The sequence below is a fragment of the Xiphophorus maculatus genome, chromosome 5 (assembly GCF_002775205.1).
Source record: "Xiphophorus maculatus strain JP 163 A chromosome 5, X_maculatus-5.0-male, whole genome shotgun sequence".
In the NCBI taxonomy this organism is placed as follows: Eukaryota; Metazoa; Chordata; class Actinopteri; order Cyprinodontiformes; family Poeciliidae; genus Xiphophorus; species Xiphophorus maculatus.
Genome location: NC_036447.1, coordinates 1,310,794 through 1,330,674, shown reverse-complemented (window position 1 = coordinate 1,330,674; position 19,881 = coordinate 1,310,794). Strand labels below are relative to the sequence as shown.

Genomic DNA, 19,881 nt, shown 5'->3' with positions numbered 1-19,881 from the left:
AAATAACAAGCCAGTCGTGCTCAGTGAAGATTGGAGCGGCGGATGTATTTCTGGCATCAATTTTGATTTTGCAGAATCAAAAAAGTGTGAAAGGATGATGCAAGAGGCAGAGAGCTGCTTCCGAAGAATCGGAAATATATCGGAATCCTGAAGAAGTGTCAAGAACCGGTTAATGAGTCCGACTCTGTCTCCGACATGCCATGTGAGCTGGAATCATTTCTGCCACCTGACAGTTTGTGTTTGGCTCATCTGCCAGCGTCTCCTCGGGTCACCGCAGGACCAGGAGTTCTGATGTTTATTCGGTCCGGTCCTGAACTCTCACAGTTCAGGAGAACTGCTCCAGTATTACTTCCACCTTCCCAGTTCTCCTTCTGACCATTTATCATGGTAAAAGTCAAACCTGTAAGGAGTTGAGCAGCAGAAAGCAGCAGCTCAGAGAGCGAGCTTCACCTGGATCAGAGCGTTCCGGATCACCCGGCTCACATCCTGCCTCCACTCAGCCACGTCCGGGTTGTGTTCATCCAGGTTGGCGGAGAAGGCCAGCAGGTGGGATCGGAAATAATCTGCACGAAGCAAACATAACGTGAGGATTTTTCACTGACGTTTTTTAGCTTCAGCTCCTCATGAAGTAACATTTTTCTAAAGGAAATCATCAGTTTTTAATTTTAAATTCAGGTCTTGGGGTCACAGACACAATGATACAGAAAACTGTCAGAACCAGTGGTGGGACTTGACAAAAAAATGTAATAAATAAATTACAATTATTAGTATTTCAATCAAAACCCAGAAATCGGCTACAACTCAGTAAAATCCATCCTACTTGTTCAATGTGCTTTTAAAAACAGCTGGATTATGAGCAAATAGTACATTAAGTCAATATGAATATTGTTGTATATTTTGACTGTTTTATGTTATTATTTTGTTCTCTGTTCTAGGATGTTCTGATGCTTCCTGACAACTTTGAAAATTAGAATTTGTTCTCAACTAATTTCCTTGGTAAAATAAAGGAAAAATAAATGTAAATAAAACTACAATAAAAAGAAAATTTAGTCCAGTTCTCCATTGATTTCAATTGGTCACAGTTATCAAATTCAATTTATTATTTAAATTGGTCAAAAAACAGCAGATTTCAGCAGATGAAATCTCTGATTCAGAGTATGCATGTAGCGACAGTAGAGAGGAAAACCTTTTAGTTTACTAATAGTTTTATCTTAAGATTTTAGTGTCCATGCCATGACTTTACTTTTTGTAGCCAGAAATATTTCTACAGTCTCTTTCTTGTAAGTTAGCCAGCTAGCTTAGCAGCATGTGGAGCAACAAGTGAGGGAGGGGCAGCGCTGCATTCCTGCTTTCTATCAGACGTTAGACTGTTTCCACTGTAATCAGTGAAGCCTGTAGATCAGTGGCTCTCATAATAAGGAAAGCAGGTGGAGTGTGTGAAGTGATGGTGGCGCCTCCTGCTTGTTGTTGTGACTTCTTGTTCAGAGTCTCAACTCACCGTGGACAGCGATAGTTTTCCTGTCCTGCAGGATGGCGTTCCCAGCAGACACCTGCACCGTGACTGTATTGATCCCTTCCCTGGAGAAGGTACACGCCACGCTTCCCTCCAGGGTGATAACAGGCTGCTGGAGAACACACACACACACACGCACACACACACGCACACACACACGCACGCACGCACGCACGCACGCACGCACACACACACACACACACACCCACACACACACACACACACACACACACCCACACACACACACACACACACACACACACACACACGCACACACACACACACACACACACGCACACACACACGCACACACACACGCACGCACGCACGCACGCACGCACGCACGCACGCACACACACACACACACACACACACACCCACACACACACACACACACACACACAGAGCCAGTCAGTCCGAGCGTTCCCCTGAGAGTCAGACATCAGCAGAAGGCTAACATGGCTCTGTAAGGAAACCCAGCAGGACGGACTGACATCAGAACCAACGTCTCCGGCTGACAGAACAGGCTGTCCTGATCCCAACACAAACACTTTCACACAGCAGAGAGCCAGACAGCCGGAGCGGGACAGACAGACAGGTTCTGGTCCTGGATTACTTAATGCACCAACTGTTTGACTAGAGATTTCTCTTCTAAACACAAACTTTAATTTTCAAATGATTTCAGTTATTAATGGAATAAAACTATCCAAACTAACTTTTCCTAAAATATTTTCTGCCAGACTTTGTTGCCAGATCCACCCGGACCACCAGATCCACCAGATCCACCCGGTTCCACCTTTTCACTAATTTGCTGTTTTTCTGAGAATCATCGATCTGGAAGACTCATTTGTGCCAAAGCTTTAACGTCTTAATGGAAGTTAATGTTCTGCCTTCAGGACATTATGTCCATGCATTTCTGGTGCACTTCCCAGAATTTGTCTCTTTCCTGAATGATGTGATGACTGGACTTTCCCATCACGTCTATACTTGTGTGATTTGTCTCTAACACATCCCTTCTCTCATCATTGTGGCATTTATCAAACAGAAATCATTTTGGTAACTCTAACTGACCTCCTTGGTGTCTGTAAGCTTCTGGTTACAACATTCACTGTGGAGTTTTGCTGTTTTTGAAGACGAGCCGATACCACAGTTTACACACCCAGAAGATGCTCCTGAGAGCTCGTTGCTAGCTGAAGCCATCAGGATGTTAAAACGGGTCAAAGAACTCCTGCTGCTGAGTGGACCTCCACTCCACTCCACTCTGCTCTGCTCTGTATGCAGATGGCTTTAAGATTCTCCATAACTTAGCAATCGAGACACTTTAAGCTTATGGTTCATCAGCACATTCTGCAACTGTTATCAGTGCTGATTAACAAGGCCTCGATTTTCTGCAGCCGGCGCCAACAAATATAGCTGCACGGAACAACAGAGTCAGCAACCTACTTCTTAATTACAAACGGACACAGAGAGAAGCAGAAGGAGCGCGTTCACCGTACCTCGGTGTTATTTCCGATCCACCAGATGTAGGTGACCGTTCCCACTTGGCTGGGATGCAGAACGGCGGTCAGGTTCACTTCCTTGTTCCTCACCGCCACAAAGGGAGCAGAGAGATGGATATGCTCCAGCTGACCTGCTCAGACACACACATGCATCACAGAGTGAACTCCACGCTCTGCTGCTACATTCAAAAACTCACAAACAACTTTATTAGCTCAAATGAAGAGAAGAAATTAGCGCAGAATTCTCTGCTGAATCTGAACCAATAGCTGCCATCTGTGGGTTATTTTCCTCTGCCGCCCTCTGGGGTCTGCAGTGACTCTGTGAGCGTGGCTGTCACACACGGCTGGCAGATCGGCGGCGGGGGCGGAGGGCTCCCTGATCAGTAAGTCAGTTCCTTTTACATCTACTATGGAGCAGAAGTTGTCAGGCCTCATCCATACGAGGCAGCAGCTGACTTGAGAGGAAGCGTAATGAGGTTTGTTCTATCTCTGTTTGTTTGTTCGATTCTGGACGGGTTCTGAGGAGATAAAGCCTCGAACGCGGTGAAGTGACAGCAGCAATTCCACACAAGGTGATAAAGAGTGGGAAAAAGAGGAAGATTAGAAAAATGGAGGACAGTCCTCCGTGAATGAAAGCAGAGGTTTTTTGTGTTATTGTTGTTATTTTTTAATAAAAACTCACATGTGACGTGCAGGAAGAGCGTGGCGGTCTCAGAACCGAGGCTGTTCTCCCCGGTGGCCGTCACCCGGTAGATTCCCACGGATTTGTAGATGTGCTTGATGCCGTCCTCGATGGAGCTCACGTTGGAGTACGTCAGAGCGTGACCATCTCCAAAGTCCACCGTGATGCTGGTCCTCGCTCCGTCTCCCTGCACAGGACAAACACTTCAGGTTTAATCTGCAGGACTTCATGTTTTCTTCACGATAAAAACACATCCGGAGACTGCAGACAGCCTGGATTTAGTTTGCTTTAAATACAGAGCCTGTAAGACTGCATGGTGGATCGTTTAGAAATGTTGTAATTTACCATAAATCTGGACATTTTCAAATTCCACTTTTAACCAACAGGATTTATTAACTTTCATGTTGTTTCTGTACATCTTAGTGTTTACAATGATTTACTGAAATGTACCTTTAAAACTAAGAAACATTGAAACAGCACTACATAAATCTCAATGTTACTTTATGGACGAATGATGCTAAGTAGCATCATACATGTTTCGATGTGAAGAAAAGTGTGGAAATTGTCAATTCTATTCATATATTCTGATTATACAACATTTACTCAAAGGATTTCTTTAGATTACAAAAAATAAATAGTGATGGGACTCAATTAACATCTTTCAATCAAGGTCAATAATTAATTAATCATGTTTGAATAAAAAAACATACTTACAAAATTTAAGTTCATTAAGAAACTGATTGGATAATATTCACGTTATTCTGAGAAGTTTGGACTCATTCTCCTGTTTTTAACTGGGTCCAGATATGGATCAAACCATTTTACAGCAGAACCAACCAATATGTCCCGTATGAGGCTGAACTGTAACTCTGTGCAAATGATGTTCTGTGAAGACGACCTGAGTTGTGCTCACTATTCCAGCAGAGAAAGCAGTGCAGATGTGATGCTGTGTTTACACTCAAAGTCAGAACGATTCCATTTCAAATGGAAGAAATTGGCAAATTAATCTTCCTGTTGTGTTTCACACAGCAGCATTTTTCTGCTGGACTTTTCACACGAGGCTTCGCTGAAGGTTTGTCACTTAAGAGTTCATTTGAACTGAAACAAAAACAGATTCTTCACTTATGATTATAAAAAAATGTTTTTAGTTTTTATGACATTACAGGCTCTATTCAATGCAAGACAATAACTTGATTTCTTTTGTTTAAACAAAGAATAAACTTTATTTTTTATTACACGTAATGTTGAAGCGGCACCACTCACATTGGACCTTTGAGTTTAAAATCCAAAGGAAGGAAGAGATTAATTAATGTTGGTGGTTCACTTGACCAGAGTTTCCATTTAATCAGATTTTCTAAACTTCAGTCAGAAAAATAAACTTGTGCTCTTTCCACTCTGCATGCGAAGCTCTGTCTGCTTTTTCTGGTTGATGATTTGGAGCTGAAAGCTTTTTGATTGGCAGTAATAAATTCACTCTCCTCTTTTGAAACGTTTGGGTCCATTCTTTGTTCTGAACCAGAACACGAACAAAACCAATGGACACAGAGTGTGAAAATAACAGCATTTCAGTTCGACCAAAGAGTTGTGGTCTCCATGGAAACGGCTTAGCCAGGAACATTTTCTTGGATGTGACGAAGCAGTGGGCACCGTGGTTGACATTCACAGATTGATTTTATAATTCTAAAAGGTTTATTTAAGTTCCTTCCCCTGCTGAATGAAACGCCTCAGCAGCTGGTGTGACTGGGAACGCGCTCACCTCCTCCAGGAAAACCAGGAAGGTGACGTTGGCGCCCAGCGTGGCGGTCAGCCGGCCCTCGCTGGTGACCAGGTGGAGGCCTTTGGGAGCCTGGGTGGGGCAGTGCTGTCGCCGGGCCGTGTACTCTGCTATCACTCCTGCTGTGCAGTTATTGGACACCACCTTCCTGTAGCTGAGGGCGGGGGGACAGACACCATCTGACCATGTACACATGGAAACAATAATATGCATCTTTATGTGGTTCTGTTCAAACCTTCTTTATTATTTAAATTACATTTTGTTGGCTAAACAAATGCTTTGAATGTCCAACTGACTTAATTCAACCAAAAACTCTTAAATTAGTTATTTTTTACCACTAACTGTTATGTAACATGAACTGTCTTAGCTAACCATTGATTAACTCTTATTTAACATCTATTAACTCTTAGGTATCTAATTTCTAACGTTTAAATAATTAACCAAGTCCTATTTAATCATTAACTAACTATTATTTAACTAACAATTAACTCTTACATAACTGAAAAACTGGTTCTTATTTTACCATTGATTAAATCTTTCTTAACTATGAACTAACTCCTAGTTAACCACTAACTTACTGCTATTTAATCAGAACTAAGTCTTATTTAACTATTAACTAACAGAGGGTCTTATGCTGTTTTCCGTTTGTTACTCCAGTTGTTTTTTAAATATCACCAGTTTGTCTTTTTAACTTTTATAACTTCATGTCATATCATATGATGAGCCTTAAAAAGTGAACATTACATTTTCAAACGCCTGATCTCATTAACACTTGATCATTTACCTTTTTAACAGGAACCTGCTTTACACTGTCTAGAAAATTTAACTTTACTCATTTAAAATATAAATATAAATCTATCATCTTCAAATGTGACTAAAAAGACATTTAAACCTGTGAGAACCGATAAGAGTCTGTCTTCCTGTCGTTGTATTCGCTATGATTATTTATTAAACTTCACCTCAGATGACATTCTGTTTCCTTTTTGTCTCCTTTTCCTGCCAACATGTTCTGTTTACTACAGTTTGTCCTTCCGACTGTTTGCTTTAGTTAGAAACAAACTTTTGTGCTGCAGACACGTTTCCTCCTCCGCTGTCCTTGTCGCTGCTGTTCTGTAAAACTTTACGGCGCCATCAGCAGAACAGGTTCTGTGTTGTTATGAATTATCATGTTGAACACTCAGTTCTCCTTGTTTTACAGACATCAATCAGCCAAATCAGTAAACTGATGTCCTGGTCCTCCAGGGCCGATGTCCTGATGTTTCTCTGCTTTGCTCACCGGATCCGAATAATTACTACATTACTACAGAACCTAACATGCTGAGGATGCAATCCACTCATTTAGACTGTGTGTGTTGGACCAGGTCTGTGTCTAAAGTTGCAGGACAAAATCCTTCAGGACTGCAATCTGACACGGTGGTTTAGATATTCACTCTATTTTGGACTTCAGATAAAATTCTGTTCAAAAGTTTTTCAACTCTTGTGTTTCATTCATCTCCGACTTTTAGCTGTGATGTTCTAATTAAGTAACTAATTAACTTCCTGATTCTGATCTGATGCTCGTCCTGCTCCCATCCAGTCTTGTTTACCCCGTGCTGTTGAGAAAAGTCATTCCCGTGGTGCAGCTGCGGGACATGGAGGCCGGATGGAACCAGAAGGCGGGGCTGCACTTCCCATCAGTCCGCCTCTCATAGCCATAATCACTGCAATGAAACCAAGAGCCGGTGATCCAATCAGAAACAACGGAAATCTGAAACTGTTGTTAAGGTTATTGTGAAGTTTGCATTCTAGTAAAAATTATTGTACAAATTATTTTAATCATATTAGGACATTTTCAAAATACGCAAGAGATTTCACCACAGAAGAACTTAGTTAGTTCATTTCCTAACAATTTTAAGACCAGAAAGAAAATTATTCACTAATTTAACAGTGTCTGTGCATCCTTAAAATGTCTTAAATTCATTCAAAGGTAAATTGGCCTAAAATATGTTAAACAAAGATATTAAATCTGTTGTGTTGGGATGATTTAATCTAAGTTGATTTTTCTAGTGAGATTTTCCTGCAAAGCAAACATTAGAATCACACAGAGACATCTTCATCGTGTTCAGTTGAGTTTGACTCACAGAACCATTAAGGCAATAGGCTGATTGTATATCCTCGCTACGTAGCTACTTCGCTACGTAGCTACCTCACTACGTAGCTACCTCACTACGTAGCTACCTAGCTACGTAGCTACCTCACTACGTAGCTACCTCACTAAGTAGCTACCTAGCTACGTAGCTACCTCGCTACGTAGCTAATTTCTTTTTGTGCAACTTCATCACCAGCTAGCATGGAGGTGAAAGGGTGATGATTGGTGCTGGTCTTAAAGCCACAGAACCTGGTCACCTGGCAACCACTGAGTGAACCATGAACTCCTGTGTGTCCCATCACAGTCTGAAGCCAAACAGCTGAAGCCTTGTCTGAACTCCAAACGCAGCAGCAAATCTACAACAGAATGACTGGAAATAAATCAAGTAGGTGCAACGGTCTAGTCAAAGTCCAACCCTCAACGTGTTCAAGAATGGAAACTTTGAACTGCGATGAACTAAATGTCATCAATAAAATGTGTCAATATAAGAGCCTGCTGAAATCGAAGCTGCTGTTATAATAAACATGTTTCTGATGGATCATAAACTCGACGCTGAACTTTGTTGCTGTGACATCAGTGATGGTGAAGAACCCCCTCTGTGTTTGGACTGCAGATACCAGCCTATTAGGTATTTGTGCTGCAAATTAAAAGGCAGAGCAGCTCTGTGTCCCCAAACTGATGGGGACAAATTGCCCCAATTAGAGCGACATGCACACAGATGCAGAAGTGTTGTGATTGTTAATGAAAGCTATTAGGCGCCGTGATTTATGGGTCTGATGAAGCTTATTGCAGGAGCTGCCTCCTCCAGAGGCCTGCAGATTTGGGACCAAAGCATGAAAAAAATGAATGCAATTAAATAGTGAGAGAAAGCAGTTTTCATCTGGATGCAGATAAACCAACATCTTCCTGACATTAAGAGTCGCCGCTACGAAAATGGCTGTGAAGGATCGTTTTATCTCTGAACACTTTGTCCTTCAAGGCGTGAATGATGGCAAACATTAAAGTAGAATCAATAAAATGTCTGAGAGTGAAAAACACGTTGGCTCCTCCACTTTTTCCTCTTTCTCACACACAAACGCAGAAATATTCACACATTAGAGCAAACACCGTGAGGATGTGCCAAGGTTGATATGCATTTCTAATCTGCAGGATGGCAACTATTTCTCCCCTGATCCTGTTTTTTACAGGGAGCCAAACTGAGACAGAAATCTCTTAGTCAATAACTGCAGAAGGTGTTTCACACGTTTCCAAAAATCTCATTTATTCACAGAGATATCGAGTGTTTGATCAGTGATGGAGGTGGAACATTATTGTAAAATCTATAGGCCTTCAGAGTAAATAGTCACCATGTGTAAAAAATGAAATAATATCTAAATTCATTATGAGAGAAAAGAATCCAGCAACAATTTTAGGTGACTGTTATGTGTGGGCAGGACTCCAGGACCAGGATGGAACAGCAATCTGTCCAGTGTCCATGATTCAGTCCCACCGTCCGTCCATCAGTGACCCTGAACAGAACCCTGAACAGAACCCTGAACAGAACCCTGAGGGTTCAGATAGTGGATGGTTTCACGTTGGATCGAACAGAGAGCTGGGTGGAACTATAACTGTAAGTGTCATCAACTAGATCATAATCATGTCAATACATAAAAGTTTTGTGGATCGGCTGCAGGGTCCAGCTGGAGGTTAAGATAAGATAAGATAAATCTTTATTGTCATTGTCACAAGGACAACAAAATTCAAAGGGTACCATCAGCAGGTTGGACATTCTGAAACTTTTCCGAGTTTAGAACTGGACCTTCAAATAAGATCAACGTACAGTTACATTATAGGAACATCTTTTTTAACTAGAGGCTGATGAATCAGTCACATGTATTAATATTTGTTCAACTTATTTCTTTGTGACTCTTTGTGCACTATTTTCCACAATAAATGACATTTTTAATATTTTAATAAACAAAACAAAATGATCTAATTTTGAAGAGAAAAGATCGGTTATTTGAGATTGGACATATAAAAAAAAGAGTCTCACATTTTTTAGTGAGGTACATAATTACTGCAAATATAGATCAACTGTCATGATGAGCAACAGGAACAGGAAGAGGATCCCTGGTCCTTCAGAAACAACATATGACCTGCCTCTCCTGGTTCCTCAGGGTTCTACTGTTCTTAAAGGGCCGTCAGGGATAAAATAGGGGGGGAGTATAAAATGTCCTCTGGGTTGTACTGTGGAACGAAAAGTCAAAAGGACTGTGAAAGCAGAACCCATTTAAACTTGAATGCTTCGGTCTTAAACATGTTGAAGAAGAAATGCAGGAAAGTTTTTTTCAGTTTCTCAGCCTAAACATTTATATGTGAAAATGAAGTGAAAAAGTAAAAGTAAGTAGCAATGAAATGATCTAGATTTACAGATTTAAAGCTTAGATCTGTAAACCTGGAGATTCTGTTTCCATTTTTCTGTGAAAGTATTTTTTTCAGTATTTCTTACATTAAATATTATTTCATAAGCATTTGGGTGTGTGTGTGTGTGTGTGTGGGGAGGGTGCGTGTGTGTGTGTGTGTGTGTGTGTGTGTGTGTGTGTGTGTGTGTGTGTGTGTGTACATGTCCTGTGTTGGCTTGTGAAGGACTGGTGACCTGTTCATGGTTGACACCGTCCTGATTAAAGAAATGAATTTATAAACTGTGACTCTTTTCAACCCAGACATCTGATTGGTTAGTGAAGCAAACTTGAGACGAATTATAAAAACCTGAGCAGGATTAGCTCCGCCCCCAAGCTCTGATTGGTCAGGGTCAGAGGAAATATGTCTTTATGATGTGCTGCTATGCATGCCTATGAAATTAATAACTAAATAGTAAACCAATAATGTGTTCCTTTCAAAATAAAGTATTTTATTCTTTATTTAATTATAAACTTACTCATCAAACACTAAAAATGTCTAAAATGTGCTTATTTTATTATGTGGAATTTTTCTCAGATCCATTTGAAGCTGTTTGTGTTCTGGCTGAGATCACCAACATTAAATTTGACAGAAATAAAATCCAAAAATAACAAAATAAAAGGTGCATTGAGAATAAGGAAAGATTATTAGATTTAAAGGGGATGAACTGAGGTCAGCACTGACCACTCGAAGTCCGCCTCCGTGCAGTCGCAGGGAGCCGAGGTCATCGCCACGGAGTACGACTTTCCCATGACGCACCTGGAGGTCGGCTTCAGCTTCCGGTAGATTCTCTTCACGCCCATCAGACACGGCTCACCCTGCCGAGCAGATCAGAAAACAGATTATAGGAAAATCACACAAACATTCATTTAAAAACTAGGAGGAAAATGATTTAAACGATGCAAACAGAAATACACCAACATTGTCTGTAACTGCAATCCTACTGGGGTTCCTTTTTAAATGTATTCACTAATATTAATATAACCTGAAAATGAACATTAATCTGCCAAACATTTTTAGATCTACTCTGAGTGACTGAATCAGCTGAGGACTAAAAATGACCTGAGCCGCCGGTTTCACTCGACATCCCGCCTCCATGCAGCAGGTGTCAGTAGTGAGATGTCAGAGAAACCTGATTGTATCACAAATAGACTTGCAGGTTCTGAAAATGAAAAGCTGAAACTTCTCTCGTTCTATCTCTTCCTCTGTTTGTTTTCTCTGCAGACGACTCTCAGCCAGTCTGGCTCCATAATTGGCCCGGACTCTTGTCATCTTCCATGCGTCCTGGTTTGATCATCACCCCGCTCTGAACATCTGGGTGTCTGAGCCGTTTACAGAAGCGGGCCGTGAATAAAGGCTTGCTCTGAGTGTGTGGCTCGGTTTCAGGTCCAACCAGGTTGATGAAACAGAGCGGGACGGGTCAGCGTCCACACTCACTCTGAGCATGGAGAGGAAGCGCTGAAGCATCTTTAAAAAGCTAACATAGAACCAACTTTAATCCTCTTTAGTCTCCTGGATGTTCAGCAGGATGGAGATGCATTAATAAGCTTAAAGTTATGGCAGTTTTTACTATGCACCTGTATTTATTTATTATAACCAACCAGACTGATGCTCAGGTTGTGCTGTTTCATTAGCAAAACCATCAAAGAAAATCTAAAATGAATCGTGGAACCAAAACCAGAGTCAGTAGAAACTTTTCATCCAACAGGAAATTCCCCTGTTGAAGTCCGAAGCCTCCAGGCTGCTGCATATTCCTCCAAGAAATGCTAGTTTCTAGTTATGACTCTGTTTTTTGAGTGAACTATGGAAAAATACAGATTTTTTTTGGTACTTTTCTGTATTTTTTCTGTTATTACAGTAACGTCAGCAGGAACGTTGGTTTGGAAATATGCCTCCCGTTCATCCTGAACTCCCTCAAACAATTAAGAAGTTTTTTTTTTCTTGAAACTTTTATTTCTATCATCCATCTGCTCAAGTTTGACTGATTTCAAAACAAAGTGCTGTTAAACAAAAGCATCCCCATAGCATGACGGTGCCACCACCATGCTGCTTACTGAGGGGCCCAGATCTTAGAAAGGCAGTAGCTCTGGGCCAACAGAGGTGGGTTCCCCAGGATTTATTTGATTTCTTTCTTTATAATGAATGAATGTCAGTCGGCTATCTGCCCATTTCACCCTCCAATAACAACATTTATTTTTTTTCTGTTTTAAATCTATGTTTAAGAAAAAAACATAAAGAGTAATTGTAAAGTAAATTAAAGAGCAGAGTTTAAATAGTTACTCATTCTGATCACACTGGGATAATTAAAAACAGAAAGTGCTTCCAGAACCCGTTTTCTCCTCAGATCTTTATTTGGGTCTGGCAGCCATGATACCTGGTTGTGTAGGTGCCACGTCTGGTAGTCCGCCTCCGTGCATCTCCTGTTGAAGATGGACCTGAAATCTATTTTCACCAGCTGCCACTCAGAGCGATGACTGAAGTGCCCAAAGATCCTGGAAACAAGTTATGTAAAGAAAAAAATCAAGTGAGGGATGGAGATTGATGGAAGGAGCTGCTAAAGATGAGGCAGCAGAACTCTGCACCACAAAACAGATTTAAACCAGCCAAGACCCCATTTAGTGATTTAAATCTTCAGAAAAAGGTTGACTTCACATTAAACGTTAATATATCAAAGATGTATTAATCCATGGTCCAAACAAAAATATCAATTTTCTCTTATTTAACATCTTGTTAAATTTGTGACAGATTTTAAATAAACTCCATCGTATTTAGAAGAGGTTATAAAACGATGTTAGAGGCAGAGAGTCGCTCTGGATGAAAACTACATTTAAAAACACAAACCAGCCAGAATGTGGATGTTTGGAACCATAACCTGTTGGTGAGCTCATCGTGAACTCAGTGGGATTCCAGCCATGGAGCGTTTCTGGAGTCCTTCCAACCCATTTTCCTTTTCTACTCGCCATAAACCCACAAAGCATTCTGACACCGCAAAATCTGGTTTTAAAGTCAGAATTAATAGCTTGCACAAAATTATTTGCAAAATTGTGGCTTCCAGTGTTTGATAACTCTTAAATGTTTTGAGCTTTTATTCCGCCTATCATGCCTTCTTATTTACAAAGACAACCAGCTACAGGGGTGCATGTATTTAAATGACTTGAATTAGAGCGTAGACTATTTTGTAATTGTTTTTTGTGGTTTTACACTGAAGGATATTTTCCCACTTCATTTGGGATGAGTTGGGAAGAGCATAGTGACGTCTTCTTGCAGTTTGAAGAGGCTGCTAGAATAAAGTTTGGGAAAACTTAGCATAAGTTTGTAAGATTTGTAGCCTAATATTTGTACAAGACAAAAGAAAAAAAAAATCTAGGAGAAAAAGGGAGTGATAAAGAGTTGTTCTTTTTCCAGACAGGCTCGGTTAAAAGAGCTTTTCGATTTCCTTTGGTTTCTGCACAGCAGGAAAACATTCTGCTTCAAATACAAATGAATCCTCATGCAGAAAGAAAACCCTGCAGACAGACAACTTCTTCCGGCCCAGACACGCATCCCTGCTTTCACATTTATTTGTTGCCACCTTACTCAAATCGGAAAATACAAACCAAACAAAAATAAGACAAAATGACGACTAATCTATCTTTATTATGAACGTTAATAAGAATAAATTCTCTTGTTTTTCTCTGACCAGATTCCAAATACAATTCAAGGTTATTAAACTGGCTAGGAGAATATTCCATCTCCAGCTGAATCAAGTGGCTGTGTGTGTGTGTGTGTGTGGATGGGTCTGAGTGTGTGTGTGAGACCATATAGCTACATATTAATCACAATCTGTCAATTAGCGCCGGAGGCATCCGACCATGACAGGCACTTACTGCAGAAATTAGTACAAATTGATAAGAAAGCGGTGCATGATGGTCTTATGAAAACTGATGGCCAAGAGGCTTAATGTTGCAGGACTTGTTCTCAGTCTCTGCATCGTCTTTACAAAACTTCAAATTCCTGCCAAACAGAAACAGACATGGTGTGTTTCTCCTCAGACCGCTGTCATCCTGCCTTTCTGCTCTCCTTCCTCCTGCTGCGTCCATCACTCTCCTGCCGAGCAGCGCCGCCGCCGCCGCCGTCACTCTGTCATTAATGGCAGGTGTCATGAAACATTGATGTGCCCATGGAGACCCTTTGGTAACGGGCCCCACAGGCCCCACTCTCCGCTGCAATAACGGGGCGGTGCTGCGTCATATGAATGCTCCCCGGCTCGTGGCTATTCTAATAATAAATGTGGAGGGAATCTTCATAACTCTGCTCTCGGAGGGCAAAGTGATTCATGCTCGCCGCTCTGCCCAATTTCTAATGCTGTTAAAAGTTTTCTAAACTAAACTTTCTTTGCTGTTTTCCTGTCTTTTTGATCATTTTGATCATTTTCCTTCATGCTCTTCAAATGGACAGTCGCGCTGTCGCCGGCTGCCAAAGCATTGATCTCCTGTGATCACAATCTGAAGACAGCCAGTTTTGATGTTGGCCAGACCTTGAGAGAAAGCCTTTTTTTATTCATGAAGAAGAAAACAGGCAGAGACGAATGCTGAGTGGCTCAGAAGGCGAGGCGAAGCTCAGGTTACAGGAATACATCTGTAGATTGAGCAGGCAGAGTTAATGTCTTACCTACAGCAGTCAGAGAAATCTGGGTTTGGAGAATCAACCAACCCAGAGGAGTCAAGCTACTGACCAGACAGAACCGGTTTCCTTTCACTTTTCTCAGCTGAAATCATGTTTGTGTTCCTACTCAGCAGAAACTCTGCAGGTTCCAGACCACATACGTCCACCAGCACTGTTTCTTCTGTTTCAGTTCCCTAAACTGATTAACCTGCTTCTTTGCTTTTGCAGTCGTTAATAAAGCATTTAATTGTCTGTTTCATTTAATTGTCTAGTTTGTAATTATTAAGATGTCTGTCCTTCCTGGTTGGGGCTTTCATTCCTCCAACACCAACTCTACAGAAAAGAGCTAACTAATAATAGTAATGCTTCAAACCAAAGGAAAGTCTAATGAAAAGGGAAACAAAATGATTTGCATAACGCTGTCATGTCAGCCTGGACTGAAATCTCTGATGATTGGCTAAGAATCATGGCAGCTATGAATGAACCATTTCTATCTGGTAACAAAACAGATGAATGCTTAGGAGGAAATTAGGTTTTATTTTTGTTCCAGCTTTGAGCTCTAAAAGTGCAACGCTGACGGCGTTGGAGCAGATCTGTTATTTTACTTCTGATTTAATATTTTTCTAGACTTTTGTTCAGATAGTTTCTGGTTTCATGTTTAGACATTTATTCCCTCTGGTTTGAATGCAGCAAGGATTTTTGCTCTCACATTTTTATTTTCACACAGTTGTCATGATGTGTAACCATGGTAACAAGGTATTGTTTTTACAACTAGGAGCAGCTGATTAGCATCTCTCTCCTTGGATACAGGTCAGTGCCAAAGAACAGAGAGAGAAGGACGAAGTTCAAGCCATTGCTTTATATCCCAGACTCTAACTTCTCTCTGCCAGGCTTTCAGACAGAGATTTACAGAGGAGCGGCAAAAGCAAATGAGATGGATTAGCAGTTCTGGCCAACAACTGATGGTATCATCTAGGGCAGGTTACTGTGGAAAAGTCCTGGGCAACAGTCTTCAGTCAGAGATTTCTTCAGATTTGTTAAAAACATCCGTAGTGGATGGTGATAGCATCACCGTCCATAATGACTCTGAAGAAATTTGGATAATTCGAGTTACAACATTTAATTTCACATCAGGATGACTGAAGTATTTGATGTTTTTGCTTGATTTTGCCTTGATAAATCCTCCCTGGTTCACCAGAAAGCGATTGCATCAACTAGTGCTCAGAAAAAGTTCAAACACACGAGCAATTTGTCTGATTTGTCTCTTTCCCTTGCATTTTTTCAGAGATGGACATGTGCTACTCACGTCATGATGAGCGTCTCCTCGCCCGGCTCGCCCAGCACCCCGTCCACAAACAGAGGTGTGTTGGAGAAGCTGTACTTGTTCCACTGTCGTCCTTCATCGAAGCTCAACCTGAGAACACAAACAGCTGCGGCACCAGGGATCCATGCTAATCCCCCCACTGTGTGCACAAGCTAATGACCCTTTGAGGTGTCTCACAACTTTATTTCATATTCTGTGCAGGACTGAGGGACTCTGCTCAGTGAGCAGCGAGCAGCGATCAGTGAGAGCCACACTCATTACGACTTCAAACACGGAGAGGGGAAATGGAATGACAGCTGTAAGAGCCGTCATTTTCCACGGCTGCTGGCTCCTCTAACAGGAATCAGCTCATCCCCAGTTCAAGACAAACTCATTTGCTTTTCTGTTTGACTAACTTAAGACTTCCAGCTCCCTCTGAGGGAATTAGTCATGCTGTGACAAACGGCAGCTTCGTGGTAATGACTCACCATAGGTGTCGGATGGGAAGTGGAGTGTGTCTTATTGCCACCAAGGCTCCACCTTGGTCGAGATAAAGCACGGCGTACTCCTCATCAAAGATCTGCAGGAGAAAGAAGAAAACTCAGCGAGACGAGATTTTTCTGCATCTGCACACCGAGCAGCCGTCACTGGTACAGGGAGGAAGCTGCATGCTGTCGGCCTGACAAAGTTACATGACCTCAGAGACTGTATTATGATTCTGTGATGTTAATATGTAATGGAAGTTATTTCACATGACGGCAACCCCTCGTTTTATGACTTGGCCCTCAGATTTCTAAATGATCTTTTATCAAAGAGTTTCATTAAAAAAGTCTCAGAGTGAAAAGTTGACAGTAAGGCAACAAACAGGAGGATTTTCACATTAAACTGCAGGAAAGAAATAAAAATCAGATTTAAAAACATAGAGTGTAAAAAATGCACTGAGTCTTCTTTGTTCTGACTTTTGAGTTATTGATGGGACGTCTGGCTCTTTTAAGAAAACCAGATCTTCAGGATCTGTTCACTTCGTTCAGATGATCCACTTTAAAAATGTAGATTTTTCTAAGAACAAGCCATTTTACCCCCACTACAGTTTTATATTAATTACAGAAACTTGTTTTAGTGAATGAAATTCACAAACCAGTAGAGTCTTAAAATTAAAATGTGCAAAATAGGACCATGGAATGTTCTTGCAGAAAAATGGCTATGCAGTCATATTCAACAGACATGAATTAGGTAATAAACATGCTTTGTTCAGGGAGCCGTTCAAAAGAATCGGATCGTCACGTCAATATTTTCTTCAGTTCAAGGAGAGAAATGTTATTTGATTAGTTAAACTGACTCTTTCACTTCAACATACGGTAAGGTATTTTATACAACAAGGCAACTCAAAGTGCTTTACACAGTTTTGTAAAAATATTCACTCCCACACTAAAACCACAAACTTAGTTCATTCTGATTGTTTGTAACAGACCAGGAAAAACTAGGATTTGAAGAAGAATGAAAGTGAAAGGTGGTTTCCATAAGTAGCAAAAGTCTCGCTATGCATTTGTATTCAGCCTCCTTTTCTTTGATACCCCTAAATAAAATCCACTGCAGCCAAATCCCTACATCCGCCGTCGTTATGAGTCGGCAGAGAACAACCGGCATCATGAAGACCCAGGATGTTCTGGTGAAGTTTAAAACTAGTCAGGTTCTAAAACTTCGGACAAGAAGGCGCTCCAGAGGGTTGTTAGGGCAGCAGAGAGAACCATAGACTGCCCCCTCCCCACTATGGAACAGATTTACACTTCCAGGCTCCACAAGAAAGTTTTGGACATTTTAAATGACTCTTCACACCCTGGCCATGGTCTCTTCCAGCTGCTGCCATCAGGCAAGAGATACAGAGCAATAAAAACCAGGACAAATCGCCTAAAAAACAGTTTTTACCCGATGGCAATCATGGCACTAAATTCAAAGGCATAAGAACTTCTGCTCTTGACACCACTTTGTTAAAAATGTCAATTCTGTTGCGACACCTCCAGGCGCTGCAACCATCTTCTGATGTCTATTTATTTCTCATTTTGTACTATTTATTTCTTTATCTTTGTATATTATGTATATACACATAACCTGCATCTTAACTCGAGTCGAGCAAATCTCAATCTGTAATCTGTTGATGACAATGACAAATAAATCTTATCTTATCAATAACCCAAGCTTTGAACATCAGACAGAGCTCCTTTAACTAGGACATTGTTTATGACTTTGCTTCTTTTAATTAGCGTAGCTTCGTCTGTCTGAGCAGACAGAGTTCCTCCAACGTTCCACACAACCTCCAGCTGTTTCTCACATCTGTCAGCTTATCTATAAACGCTAGACGCTGTGAGCGCCGGCGTTCTAACTTTGGATGATGTTTGTCTTCTGAGCTTTATGATTTTTATGCTTGAATTATTTCCTCCAGGTATCAGCTTGATCCCAATTTATTCTGACCCAAAAGCTACCACAGTCTGGGTCTGCCTTTATGTCCCAGAGGCTTCTGTGTAGTTTGATCCTGACTGTCTCCATTAAGATCATCTTCAAGACAAACTTAGCAGTGATTTGCTTTCTGTCTACAGAGGAATCTTTACTAGCTTCGACTGCAGACTTCTGGCATATAATATAATAACTGCTCAGATTTTTAGTTATTTGAATTTCTGAGTTTGTTTGTTTTAGAGCTACATGGCAGCTTGTTTCATTCAGAAGGAAAAAAACTTCCTGCCTTCCTGAAAAATGACTTTCTGAAAGAAAGATGTTTCTAAGACATCAGTTGCTTGTAGCAGTGAAGTTTAAAATTGATGCAATCTGGAAGAATTGTATTTCACAGATGTATAAACTTAGTCGTGGAGGCTGAACAGACAAATGATGCTGAATTAATATGTTTTAAAATATTTACTAGTGAGGTGCCTCAAGGACAAAAATAAATAAATAAGCTGTGAAATAAAAGACTAAAGCTATAAAAGTGAGAAGTGTCCAGTACCTGCTGCAGTGCAGAGCTTGGTGAATGAACAGACTCAGCCTCCTGGAGAACACACGTATCTATTTAAATGGTTTTTTGCAGGTTCTTCTGCCTTCACAGTTTAACAATTTATTTATATTACAAATAGCTAACTTTAGGACTTTTTATAGGAGCAACAAAACCCACAACGAAAGCAGATATTAGCTGTTGTTAGCACTGAGACATTCACTGAACAGAAAAGATTCTGTGTTTTAGCTGATAATCAGCTGATCGGTGGACCGAGCCACTAAAGAGCAAAAATGTCCAACATCCGTTACCGAACACATTTAGGGTTAAATGATGGATAACTAAATGTTCAGCTCACATGGAGACAAAGTTAACTACTGGTTTTATCTCCTCAACTCCCAACCAGTCTGGATAGGAGAAAGTGATAATTTTTCTTTTGTTGGTTTTAATTATTGTCATTTTTCATAAATTTGAGGGCCAGATGTTTATAATTTATTTGCATTTCTATCCACGAATGATCAGTGATTGAATCAAACCCAACTGAGCCTTGGATGATAATTTGAAACGCTGAAGCACAGATCATTTTGTGACAAACAAAATACAAGAAATTAAATATTCTAATTATCAAAAATACATTTGAGGATAAAACCCAGTTACCAGTTTTTGTGGATATCCTTGAAAAGATTTAATAAAATCTTATCTTCCGTTCAGTTTATTAGCTCTGCTTTGTGGATCCACGTAAGAGGAGCAACAATCTGGTTTTAAGTTTTCTTTTAGAAGGATTTATCTGCTTCGCCATTTCAGGCGTTGGTGTGGTTTTCTACAGATTGGAGGCATTAAAAGCTGGAGTCCGTCCTGCCAACACAGTCGGCTGTTTTAGACCTGCATCTACGAAGCCTCCGGTCAGAGAAACTAAAAT

The 19,881-nt window shown here is 40.7% G+C and overlaps 1 protein-coding gene across 5 annotated transcripts in view; it reads right to left on the bottom strand.

Annotated features, from left to right (window-relative positions):
- The window catches only part of LOC102237337 (VPS10 domain-containing receptor SorCS1-like), a 164,646-nt gene that overhangs the window by 11,627 nt on the left and 133,138 nt on the right, over nucleotides 1-19,881 (bottom strand). For 4 of the 5 annotated variants that reach the window (XM_023333700.1, XM_023333702.1, XM_023333698.1 and 1 more), the window contains exons 13-22: nucleotides 16,471-16,562; nucleotides 15,986-16,093; nucleotides 12,410-12,527; nucleotides 10,720-10,853; nucleotides 7,055-7,168; nucleotides 5,451-5,622; nucleotides 3,695-3,881; nucleotides 3,010-3,143; nucleotides 1,499-1,625; nucleotides 451-563 (exon numbers count right to left, since the gene is read on the bottom strand). In XM_023333700.1, the coding sequence (XP_023189468.1) occupies nucleotides 451-563; nucleotides 1,499-1,625; nucleotides 3,010-3,143; nucleotides 3,695-3,881; nucleotides 5,451-5,622; nucleotides 7,055-7,168; nucleotides 10,720-10,853; nucleotides 12,410-12,527; nucleotides 15,986-16,093; nucleotides 16,471-16,562 (1,299 nt within the window). The remainder of the gene's footprint in view (nucleotides 1-450; nucleotides 564-1,498; nucleotides 1,626-3,009; nucleotides 3,144-3,694; nucleotides 3,882-5,450; nucleotides 5,623-7,054; nucleotides 7,169-10,719; nucleotides 10,854-12,409; nucleotides 12,528-15,985; nucleotides 16,094-16,470; nucleotides 16,563-19,881) is intronic. The other variant, XM_023333699.1, reaches the window with a different exon arrangement.